This window comes from Poecilia reticulata, linkage group LG11, assembly GCF_000633615.1.
Source record: "Poecilia reticulata strain Guanapo linkage group LG11, Guppy_female_1.0+MT, whole genome shotgun sequence".
Taxonomy (NCBI): domain Eukaryota; kingdom Metazoa; phylum Chordata; class Actinopteri; order Cyprinodontiformes; family Poeciliidae; genus Poecilia; species Poecilia reticulata.
In genome coordinates this window covers 12826286-12838805 of record NC_024341.1, presented here as the reverse complement: position 1 = coordinate 12838805, position 12520 = coordinate 12826286, and the positions used below count along the sequence as shown (strand labels likewise).

Sequence of the window (12520 nt, the reverse complement as noted above, 5' to 3'; positions counted from 1 at the left end):
CAAGTTCTGGCTTATAAGTGGAAAGTCAGTGTTTGCTGTTGCCTTAAAAAAATGTTGAATGTTTAACCAGCCCTTATAGTTTCTGCCACCTGGGAATTTCAGAAAATTGCACAGTCAGGAACCCTGATAAAACTTCCCACCCCATCCAAAGTATTTCCTGCCAACGTCCAGGTGCCAGACACAACCTCGTCTTGCCCCGTCCCATCAAGCTGGCATTTGTCAAGAAATAACTTTTACTGAAGTCATCAGTAGGTAGAAAGTGACAGTTACTAGCGCTGACTTTTAGTCATTAAATAGTTTTTTGTCAACATTCATTGAGAAATTAATGTTGTTAATTCTGACAGATCAGTTTGATCTAAACATAGTCTTCCTATCCCATATTATGATTGACCACACAGACAGTATCCACTAATTTTTTCTAAGAATATGTTCATGAGTGTAAGGTCAGGGAAACTTAATAAATTAGTTTTGATATAAAGAAGATTCAGTAATTGAAACAACAGTGTTTTTTGCTTGATTCTCCAGTAAGATTAAAAATAGTCAATGTTCAGAAGATGTTCTCTCGGTTCCTCAGCTTATTGAATTTGTATCAGTTCGCTGAGGGTCGTGAACTCTTCAAAAATCCTGAATGTTCTCAGACATAAATAAAGTCCATTTTCTCCTGAGGGCACAAATGAGAAGAGATCTGGTGACAGATCAGTAGGATACCTAATTCTGGGTGCTAGACAAACTAATAAAATATGAGTTAGAAAACTAATCTCATCAACTTATTTAAAAAATAAATTTAAAAAATGCTTTTCAGGTCATGACACAGTAGGTTTAAAAGCTACAGGTCAGGCAGGAGAGCATGATGTGCTTAGAAATAATTGTATATTATAAAATGTGAAAAACTGGGTATTTGTTTCAGACCTTTTAGCAGCATGCAACTTCATCTTGCCTACAACCAAACCCCACCAGTGGGCACTGTTTAGTCATGTGCAAAGATTCTGGACTCTTGATTAGCAGGGTGTTTTTGAGACATGTCTCCCCACTGGAGAAGAGAAGTTTGTGGGATATGTGACTAATCCGACGCAGTGAAATATGGACGGAGCCGTCGCTGGAACTGAGGCGTCCCAGACAGTCATAGATATACAGGCCTGATCCTTAATCTGTGTTGCCATCTGCTGTGTTTGCACACAAACTGCAGTTTCTGCTCTGTTTAATCTTAGTATGCAAGGCAGTAACAGGAGCATGTGGAAACCAAATCCCCGTATGAATCTCTGTCTCTGAAACAGCTGAAAACATTTTCCCTCAGACTGGAATTAAAAAGAAAAAAAAAACATTTGGGGAATAGAGTGCCAGGTTTTCTCCCAGCAGTGCGAGTAAAACAAAAAAAAGTTTCTTGTTGGAGCTCCACTTAATATTCTATGTTCATAGCTCTCCAATAACACAGAGCTTAGATGATGGAGGAGGAAAGAGAAATGACTATTTGATGAGGCGGAGGAGGAGGAGGTGGCGGTAGGGACCAAAGGGGAAGTTCGTAAAGGAGACAACAGGAGCAAAAGCAGTGAGTTGGCCTGGGAACAAGGGAGGAGAACTGGGATGAGCTGTTGCTAAGGGACAAGAGGAGGACATTGGGTGGACTCTGCCAGCCGGCGTGGGAGGGAGACAACGGTGGAGGGGATGAAGAGAGAGAGAAAGAGTGCGTTGGTGGAACAGGGGGGATCTGGGGATGAACAGAACTGTTGGTTATGTAAGAGTCGTATTTGGGTTTTAAATGAACCTCTCTCTTCCTGCATGCTGGCTGCGGAGCTGTTATAGTTGGCAGGGGAAGAGCAGCATAAACACGCAAATTCACACATGCATAAAAATTTCTCCTGTACACACACACTGCTTCTCTTTCCAAACGAAGAGTGAGAGCTCTGTTCAGACGTTCTGCAGTGATGTTTTCGCTCGGGATCGTATTTTACTTCAAGGTGAAGTCTGACACACTACACGTCTTCTTTTGGTGCGCGCCTACTCAAACTGCTTCATATTCATGTGTCATGTGACTGAGGCGAGCTTCATGTAATTAATTTTTCCAGGACTTCCTTCGTGTGAACAAAGGAAGCTCAGAGCACAGCTGTCTTTGAGGATGTGTGTGTGGGAGCACAGGTATGGGATGTTTCGGTCCAGCCCGCTCCCCATCGTGTCAATATTTGCTCAGTATTCTGAGATTTTAAGAAAGGCAACTTGTTTCAATATTTATGGATGTGGTCAAAAACATGAAATCCTCCCAGTCTTTCCAAACTTTGTGACAGTGCAAACGAGCACACGGCCTGACGGTTAAATCAAATACTGGGGTTTATTGAAAGCGGTGAACAAAGTTTATTAATATAACAGACTGAAAGCAAAGAGGTTGGTTACAGAATAAGGAGACAAACATTGATAAATTTAAAAATAAAGGCAAACGGCACAAAATATCTCACCTCACTGTTGATGGTAAATATTTCTGTTTTGCTGTGGACCAAAAACTGCGTGGTGCCACACAGCGAGGCTCTGATGGAGTCGTTTGCCTCGCACTGGTTTCCACTCGTATGCAAATAAACCGGCAGAACTATTGTGAGGAATACTTTCCTGAAATCAAACAGGCCAGAATGGTTTGCTTTGGCAGAGAAAAGAGGAGTTACAGGAACATTTCCTTTTTCTGGAAAAAAAAAAAACGGCAAACACGCCAAATATGCATACTGGATAAAAATAAATAAACAGGTGAAACAGTGAGTTCCAGTAAGGATTGGTTTTGAAATCATTTTAAAGTCCCATAGAAAAATACTTAAATATATTTATCACATCAACATATGTCTATATATTTTATCAATTTTTTTTTTTTGGTAAACCAACAAAAAGTACATGAAAGAAAATGACATTTTCTTAAAATCTGAAAAGTCTTGCATGCATTTGTACATTATTCACTTTTAGCATAATACCTCTAAAAAAAAAGCAAGTGCAGCAAATTTCCTTCCTAATTAGGAAACCGCATCATAACAACCCAGAGAAATGGCCAATAGGTCAGAAAGGGTAGATCGTAAAGCTGTTCAGTGTCTTTACTGAAAATGTAAAGAGTATTAAAAAACTTAAAACCTGATGAAACAGAGCTGTCAACTCGACAAAGGAGAAGGTTTGTTTTTTCCTTCAATGTCCCTTCAGGGGCTCTGTACAAATGCATCAATTTTATAGAAATTAACTGGAAGCCAGTAACTGTAGTGCTGGTGGATTTTTTTTTTTTTTTTTTTAATTATTTTTTCTTAATTTCCTTAATGAAAAACCAGGTGTATGGACTGAAGTCATGTGACTTAGAATCAAGTTGAACTCGAGTCACAAATATAACAATAGTGGAAAAAGTGACACAAGTCCTGCAAACGATCATTACCTATCTGTTAAAAATGTTTAGTTATTACCCAAAATTTTCTGTTGTACCAGAAATTAAATCGGTATGTCCACAACAAATTTTCAAAGGTCTTTGAATTAAAACATAATTTTGAAACTGGTCTGTATTTATTCTAGAATAGTCCAAGTTGGGTTTCTCTAACAGTCTGAGGTCCATATTAATTATATCCACTATAGTAGAGCATAAGGATGAACACTGTCCAATAGATCATCTTTTATTAAAAAAACAAAAATTATTAACAAATTCAACATAGAATGAATTTAAAAAGTACTATTTGCAGAACTGGTCGTCAGATATGAAATTTTAAATACTCGAATGACTCAAAATTGAAACTCTTTAGTGTTGTTTGTTATATAAGGTACTGATGGATGGAGGTAGAACGTCTTGTTTGGGTTCAGTTCAGTCTGCCAAGATGACAAAATTACATAACCACAGGTGTTTGTGTGTGTTTTTTCCTACCCCGTTGAATACACTTACACAGATAACTGTGTGTGTTATTCCATCTAAGGCATAAAAAAACCCCTTCGCCCCAAAGATGACATGAAGTCCCAGAAAAAACATGTCGCCTATTTCATCCTGAACCCATCATCACGCTTCACACGTAGCGTTTCCAGTTAGCCCTGCTACTCATTGAGGAGAAAATGTGCTCAGGGAGTTTCTGTACTGTACAGGCCGCTCCCCTCAATTGCGGCTTGTTCGTGGTGTGTGTGTGTGTGAGGTGGTGGTGGTCGGGGCGGAGGGGGGCAGCGTTACGGAGGAATGCAGAGCAGAGAGGGTGGGGAGGAGCGGGACGTTGAAGAGAAAAGAGGGGTCTCTGTTTTAGATTAGTAAGATTAAAGAAGTGTATATGAGCTTCTTGATGAAAGTGTGTTTTCATAATGTGTTTGCTCCACCGGGGCCCTTGCCCTGCTGACACTAGACATAAGTCAGCGCAGGGCTCAAAGAAAAGTCTGATTAGTTTCATTTGTAATCTTGATTTTTTTTAACCTGTTTTAGGGGTACAACAGATTTAACTAGTGATGAAGTTTATTGAATATTTTTTCGACCGATGGAAAAATGACAGAAGTTCACAAAATGGTGGTCATTACATACTGTACTCAGCAGACAGGAAGTAGCTTGTACTTTTGAATTTGAACAGAAACTCACCCCCACACACACACCCGTCATGCAGAACGGCGGGAACACTGCAGGCTGTGTATGATGGCTCTCGTTCACTTCCGTCCCACAAACGTGTGTTTGCTATGCGAGTGAACATGGGGAGAAAAGAGGAATTCATGTTGGTGTTTATTTGAGCTTCGGCCAAATCCAACCTGAAGCTGCAGAGCTGGCACTCACGCTGTGCACCAAACCCCAGTTGGTCCTGCACCCCCAGCTAGACACACACACACACACACACACACACACACACACCTTTCCTGCTGTACACACGTTTACCTGGACATCCTAGCCATATCAAGGTCTTTGTATTTCCTTGCCCACCATTTAGGTCCTTCCCGGGCAGGTATTTCCCTTCCTTTCCCACACACACGTACCCACACTGTAGCTGTGCAGGGGGGTGTGGGGGGGGATGCTGTTTGTGGGCAGAGTGTATGAAGCTCTTGCATTGATAACCTGCAGCTCAGCCTCACTCGGTCTCACTTTGTGGCTGTCCCCATCACCTGGAGCGTCCTCCGGCCCATTCTGTCTCCTTTCTGCTTCTCATTGCTGGACCGTCTGTGGCCGCACTCGGACCCCCTACCTTTCACCATGACGCCCACCGTGCCGCTTTTCCTGCTGCTGCTCGGCCTTATCGGAGCTCAGGCCACCTTTGATCAGCGTATGGCCGCCGCTATGGGTAAGAATGACCTTTTAACCCCTGAAGCCTAACTCAAAAACCCAGAACCCTGGTAATTCTGAAAAGATCTGAATCAATTTCCTTGTCATACTTTATCAGACTTTAAACCATACATAATGTAGTTTGAAAAAAATATTTGCACAAAAGTGAGTAAAAATATCACCACTTAGATCGATGCTAAGACTACACTGAAAAATAAACCTTTTTTTCTTTTTTCATTCACATATATATGTGTGTGTGCGTGAATGAAAGAGTTCAACTATACAAGAAGAAAAACTACAGAATAATCACAATTAAAAGAGAAAAAAATCAGTTATTGTGAATGAAATGAGATTGGATAAAATTATGTCAATATGCTGATTCTGTTGTGGTTATTTGTGTAAATTTATCAGGGTTTCTTCAGGTTTCACTCATTTTGATTTAAGAGCTTTAGAGAACCACCGTTATTTATTTAGCCTAAGTAAGTTTACCTCATATAATTATGTTGCTCAAATTCTTAAGCAAGTCAAATACAACTTTGTTTATTCAAGATGATATTTTTCCAACTCTGGCATGCAATTCACACGTAACCTGCCCAATTTCTTCACCTCAGTATACAGCTTTGTAACAGATACAAATAGGTTTTTCACCAGCTATCAAAAACCCTGAATTACAGCCTTGGTAGATATGGACTTTATTATAAATTAGTAGTTATAATATTAAATATTCAAATCAGTTTCAACACAAGCTGACCTATGGTACTATGAAGAAAAGTAAATATAAAAATGTAGGCAAAAGTATTTGGGATTTAGCTCAAAGGTTTAAAATCTGGATGTGTTTATTCTTTTTTCAGGCCTAAAATTGAGATTATTGAAGTTGTACAGGCAGTTTTAGTTTATATATCCATATTTTCTGTTGGCATTTGTTAATTTAAATACTTTGGTAAATCATCTGGTGCTTGGAAGTTGTGGGTCACAATTATAAAGTTTGGAAAATGTGTGAACACGGTGTGGCACTTGAAGGTAGAGTGTATTTGTCTATTTTTAGTGTGAAAGCTTGGTAGATTTAAAAAAAAAACATAAATAAAAGCTGTAACAGAAGGAAATGTGAAAGTTGAGACTGAAAACAAGAGTGAGTCTGTGTTTAGTTCAGACCCACCCAGTATTTACTTTTGGGGTCCATTTAGATGGGAAATTGGCAGCAAAAGATTGGATTATTATATAATAGCTCCGTATTATTTGCCTACATAAATTTGATGCTGGACAACTTTGGGTAAACAGTGGGACCCATATAAATGTGCATCTTTAGCAGAGTTTCTTAATACCCATTAGAGACAGAGTTAAGACCTACATAGAGAGTCCAATTGGCTCTTCTGGAATGGGCGGTGCTTTGTCAGCCCAAATGGACACCATGTACAAAACCCCATTGTGAGCCCAGACCCAATTAGTATTTATCCAAACCGAGCACATGTTGGCTAGAGAAAGGCCCAAAATCTCTTTGGTCGAGCTAAAAAGCTGTGTTTAATACAGGGAATCATGAATCAGCTTTTACTTCATTTTTAATCTCTAAAAGTAGATATCTTGCTGTTTTTCTGCCCAATCTTTCCTCCATTACTGCCTCTGCCTTTCAATCTCTGAAGCCGAGTCGTCTCTGTTTCCACCCACTTCCTCATACATATATTTTGGCCGCCTCCGTGCCCTCGCCCATCCATTCTCACTGCCTTCTTTCTCCTCTCGTCTCCTCCCACAATTCCCCACCCATCTCTGCTTTTTAATCTAGTAGCCCTTTATTACTAAACGCTGTAATTCATTTTTTTTTTCTTTTCTTAGAAATGTCACAAATGTAAACGTATAGTACATGAAAAATAATTCTGGTTGCTTCCATGTGCAGCGGCAGGTCTGTGCAAAGCCCGTCCCACAGACCTCGTGTTCATCGTAGACAGCAGTCGTAGCGTTCGCCCTTCAGAGTTTGAGCAGGTGAAAGTTTTTCTGGCAAACGTCATCAACGGCCTGAACGTCGGACCCAACGCCACCCGAGTCGGAGTCGTCAACTACGCCAGCCGTGTCAAGAATGAGGTAGAGATCGGTTCCCAACAGCTTGACAAATCTTGAATAGTGTGGAAGTTGATTATTTATCAAGTCTGGAAAAATGAGCATGGAGAAGTGTTTGAGTTTCCAGCTTTTAGATGTTAAGTTATCTGAAAGACATCAATATGATTTATATTTATAAGATGGTATTTATCTTTTGCTGCATGAGCACATTAGTAAATATTTTGTTTCTTTTTTGGCTTTTGGACTTTTAACATTGTCCAAGTCTGGAAAAGATAACACACATGAAAATTGAGTTTACAAGCTTACACTGGACCTAAATTGTTGATTTGATTTAGCATTGTGCATAATTTGAAGAAAACACATATTCTCAAATATTCATAATGTCATAAGAATATTTACAGAAAAATCTTGATACTTGAGTCTTTCAAATTTCTAAAAATGGAAATGTCGCCCTCAACTCTCGTTGTCATTGCCGATCTGTAGGTGTCTATGAAGACTCACCGTACCAAAACTGCTCTGGTCAAGGCTGTGAGCAAAATTGAGCCTCTTTCCACCGGAACGATGACTGGATCGGCCATCCAGTTCGCCCTGAACGTGGCCTTCAGTGAGGCTGAAGGAGCTCGGGCCAAATCTCCTGATGTCAGCAAGGTCCGACGTAGATTTCAGAAGCTTTACACAACCATTCTCCAATCCTGGTGGGCTGTTTACACATATTAAACAAATTTGCTTCCACAGGTTGCCATCATCGTGACAGACGGGCGTCCGCAGGACAACGTGAAGGACGTGGCACAGCGTGCGCGTGATGCAGGCATTGAAATTTTCGCCATCGGTGTGGGACGCGTGGACATGACCACCCTCAGGCAGATGGCCAGCGAGCCTCTGGATGACCATGTGGACTATGTAGAGAGCTACAGCGTCATCGAGAAGCTCACCAAGAAGTTTCAGGAGGCCTTCTGTGGTAAGATGAGAGAGCCACCCATCTTTACAGTAAGAGGAGGGATTAGTCAAGCACAAATGAAAGAGAAGTTAGACGGCTATTATCCGTGTCTTCATCACAGTGGAGAAGTTTCTGCTGGCCCCTTTGCACAGAGGGTAAGATGTCAGGACTATCATCTTTTATTCCAATTTATTGTGTCCTCTCTTTTGTCCTCTGCGCCTCCTCGCCAAGACTCAAATAATGGATGGGCTAATTTCACCCATTCATATCAAACCTTCTTAAAATTCCCGCTTTATGAGGACATTAGGGCAGAAACAATCTTTTGGAAGGAGATTTGCTCCTGTTCCTCTCTCAACTCTCTCATAATCGAGGAGCGAGACTGATCCATCTGTAATTACCGATTTATTAGCGACAATCATTAAAACTGAATTAGCGACGCCCTTTGGCGGTCTCGGCCTGCGATAGTATTCAGGGCTTTGTGCTGCTCGTGCTGTAGAAGCCCGTCTTATTGCAGACGTTTCTTCCAAGGGCAGAGCTGCATGACGGCACTTTTACTTCGTAATGGAGACAAATGTGTACAACACAAAGAAATTAGCACAACATATGTAAAAAGTCATGCTGCGCCAGCCTTTTTCACCTATTTGTTTTAAAGATCCACTGGAAATATGCATAATTTCCTTCACATGTTAAAGGGTTAGTTTGTTCTTTTGGAAGTGGAGTTATGTGGTATACGTACATGAGCAGTTAATGACTGATCTGTAGCAGGCAACAATCTGTCTTAAGTGTTATCTTAAGAGAGTTGGAAAGATGTTCAAAGAAAATCACTCATGGGCTCTGTTATGTTATGTTATGTTATGACTCATGGTTTATATTTGGGTATGAAATTAAACTACAAAGTGACAAAATAGCAAAGCAATAGTAAATGGTAACTTCACCAATGCCAAGCATAGTTAGCTTTGCTAAGCATGCTAATGGTACCACAATAGGGCCAAAGACTATTTTTTGACTACATATGGCAAAGGCCATTCATCTTGCAATATTTTGGGCTATCCATAAAAAACCACTCTGGTGTCTCTTGCGGTAAAGACATTGACTACTCATGGACACTCTTTAAAACCTTGCTTAAGAACAAATCCACAGTGTAATATCCCTTTTGAATGACTGCAGATTGCAGTGGATCATTAAAAGGCTTGCTAAAATTCAAACTGACATAGTTTTTTTTTTTTTTTACCTCCTAACCCTAATCAACAACTCCTGTGTGTGTGTGCTTGCACCTTTCCGTATGGTGATGTGTGCACTGTGTTCTGTGCACACACACACACACACAGTGTCAGATCTGTGTGCTACTGGGGATCACGACTGTCAACAGGTATGCATCAGCACCCCAGGATCATACAAGTGTGCCTGCAAAGATGGCTTTACCTTAAAGGACGATGGTCGCACTTGCAGTGGTGAGTGTGTGTGTCTGAACGTATTTGTGCCAGTTTAATATAAGTGCAATTCGATTAAGATTATCCTCTCGATGTATTTTCTGCTATCAGCACCTTGCGGCAATGCTGCGATAGATGCAGTATTTGTGATTGATGGCTCAAAAAGCGTGCGTCCCGAGAATTTTGAACTGGTCAAGAAGTGGATCAACCAGATCATTGACAAACTGGAAGTCTCTGAAAAAAATGCTCATGTTGGTCTTGTGCAGTACTCCAGCACTGTCAACACGGTAAGTTTCAGTTTTCACTCTCGGTGCTGCCACAATAAGCCATTAATTTCCCTCTCATTTCGAGATTCTGCTTTTGTTAACACACAGGAGTTTCCCCTGGGCCGATACAACAACAAGAAAGATCTGAAAGAGGCTGTGAAGAAGATGGATTACATGGAGAGGGGAACCATGACAGGCATGGCTCTACGCCACACGGTTGATAATGTCTTTAACAACGCCCGGCCTGGAGTCCAAAAAGTCGCCATTGTGTTTACCGACGGACGCAGCCAGGACTACATTGGAGATGCGGCTAAGAAGGCAAAGGAACTTGGTAAGACGGAGGAAAAAGAAATCTGCTTCATATATTGGGGTTGAAAGGTGAAGTGCAAAGTAATGCTAGACTGTGTTTGTGCCTCACAGGTTTGAAGATGTACGCTGTTGGAGTGGGAAATGCATTGGAGAGTGAGCTGAAACAGATTGCCTCTGAGCCAATTGGAGATCATTACTTCTACACAGCTGACTTCAAGGCAATGAGCGAGATTGCCAAGAAGCTACAAATTAACAAATGTAATGATAGTTACCAAAACAGACAAACTGAACAAATGCTTCTATTACAAGAAAAGCAAAGATTAACCCTGTGCTTTAATCCCACAGGTGAGGACCCTTGTGAGTGCGACAGTCTTGTAAAATTCCAGAAGAAAGTAGAGGATGCCCTACAAGCACTAAACAAAAAATATATCCTTTACGGTGATTGAGAGTGGAAAAATCTGTGTTGTGTGTTTGGGAACATTTTTTAGTAGCAATGCACCAAGAATTTCACTGTTTGTTGGAAAAACAAAAATCTTGTCTTTTTCCCATAAGTGAATGGACCGTACCAAGTACCATCGAATTGTAGTAACGTCAATAATCTTTAGTGTGGCAGCTGTTTCTGAGGAAAGGAGAATGTAAATGAGCAATTTTTATTTTGGAGTGAGATATTTGAAAATAAATATCTCAATAATAATAAAGTCAGAGGAAGCACAGATATGTAAACAACTGTAGTGTCATGTTGAAACATGTTTGCTGTACATTCAGGCTGTAAGAGAGTATGAGAGTGCAACACTATCGGTGGATAACAGGAAGGCTGAACATATTACAACAAAGTTGCAGTTTTATCCTTTTGAAATTCCAATATCTGTTTGGCATCAACCATAGTGTATTTGGTGGCCTGTTGGAAGTCTCCAAGTTTAGGCAAGAGTTTACCGTCTTCAGGTAATGCTCATCATAACTGTTGTTTAAAAGAAGCTAGCTGTGCTAACAGTGCTAATCTCTAATGTAAGACGCTAAAGACGGTGCGTGAGCTCCATATTCATGTTGCCTTTGTTTCAAAATAGTAAAACCCTGCTTTACAAAACCTATTCTCTCACTTAATAGCCTGACATCACTCCTACTCCCATTAGGAATAATTAATGATTGTAATAATGAGTCAGATGTCTGTGTTATTGACTGTCTCCGTTTCTGCCCTTAACAACGTCTTACTAGAGAGTATGTCGAAGAGGATTGCCCTGCTGGAGAACAAAATTGTTTGAAGACTCCCATGCAACTCATCTCTTATGGCTCTGCACACTCACCATGTTGCGTTCAGTAAAATACTCAAGTATATGAATCCAAACTTCTGCTTGTGCGCTGAACTCTCCAGATTCTTCCAATCAACTCTTGCCAAATCTATCACTGATTTTTCTCCAACTTTCCTGGGACACGAGCCTCAAATTACCATGTGGGGGGGGGGGACAAGCCTTTATATGCGCATGTTCTCTGTAGGTTGCTCTCCGAAGCCGGCCTGTGTGCTAATAAAAGTCTTCCCTCATAGGGAAACAGTGATGGTTAACTAAATGTTCTTTTTTTTCTTTGTCACTGCCGGAAACGACCTCTGCCAAGTCAAATGATGCAGCTTCATCACCTTTGCTTCTCTGTTTTTACTTTTTGCTACCTGCCTCTCTCTTTTCTTTTCTTGTCTTCCTATTTAAAAGGCGGCTTTATACATATACCGGTAAATTAATATAAGATTTATGTCTGACAGGAAGAATACAAAGGTGATGTTTATTTTGCTAAATAAAGGTGATTCAGGAAGTTAATAAGGTTGTGGTCTTTATGGGTCAGAAAAAGTTGTGAAACAAACAAAGCACAAATACACACAGTTCAACGCAGTTTCAGATTATTTTAGTATAAAACAGATTAAATTAATATTGCTGCAGTGTGTGGTTTTAATATATGTAGTGGGCTCATGAGGACCAAAAACGCTGGATGTCTTTGGGTTACCTGCTGCAGCTTAGCTTAATTGCACTATAAATTTGGATAATAGTCTTTAAGTGCTAAAGTGCTTCTCGAGGGGTAAAGATCGGTATGAAAACAGAACACTTAGCTGATTTCCCCGTTTTATGAAAGGATTTACAAAACTGATAGTGAAATGCCTTTATGAAAGAACAAATGAAAAGTTGAAAGTAGAGTTTAACAGAAATCCAGCAGGAAAAACTGTTAAGCTATGACTTTGATTATTTTATTATCATTTAATATTGAAAGATCATTTAAAAAATGTTAATTGAGCCTCTGGATTGGGACAAAAATGAGCAAATTGTCT

General features: G+C 40.3%; 1 protein-coding gene across 2 annotated transcripts; it reads left to right on the top strand.

The window, feature by feature from the left end:
• The first annotated feature begins 4997 nt into the window (after positions 1–4997).
• Positions 4998–12017, top strand: matn1 (matrilin 1). 2 transcript variants are annotated; one of them, XM_008421839.2, is made up of 10 exons: positions 5001–5240; positions 7110–7294; positions 7754–7918; positions 8006–8228; positions 9536–9658; positions 9749–9924; positions 10012–10234; positions 10324–10470; positions 10558–10638; positions 11422–12017. In XM_008421839.2, exons 1-10 carry the CDS (start codon positions 5153–5155, stop codon positions 11469–11471), a joined length of 1461 nt encoding a protein of 486 aa, XP_008420061.1. In that variant the 5' UTR covers positions 5001–5152; the 3' UTR covers positions 11472–12017. The 2 variants fall into 2 exon arrangements, with proteins under 2 accessions (XP_017162783.1, XP_008420061.1); XM_017307294.1 differs by lacking the exon at positions 9536–9658 and having other exon boundaries at positions 4998–5240; positions 10558–10637; positions 11420–12017.
• Positions 12018–12520: the final 503 nt, after the last annotated feature.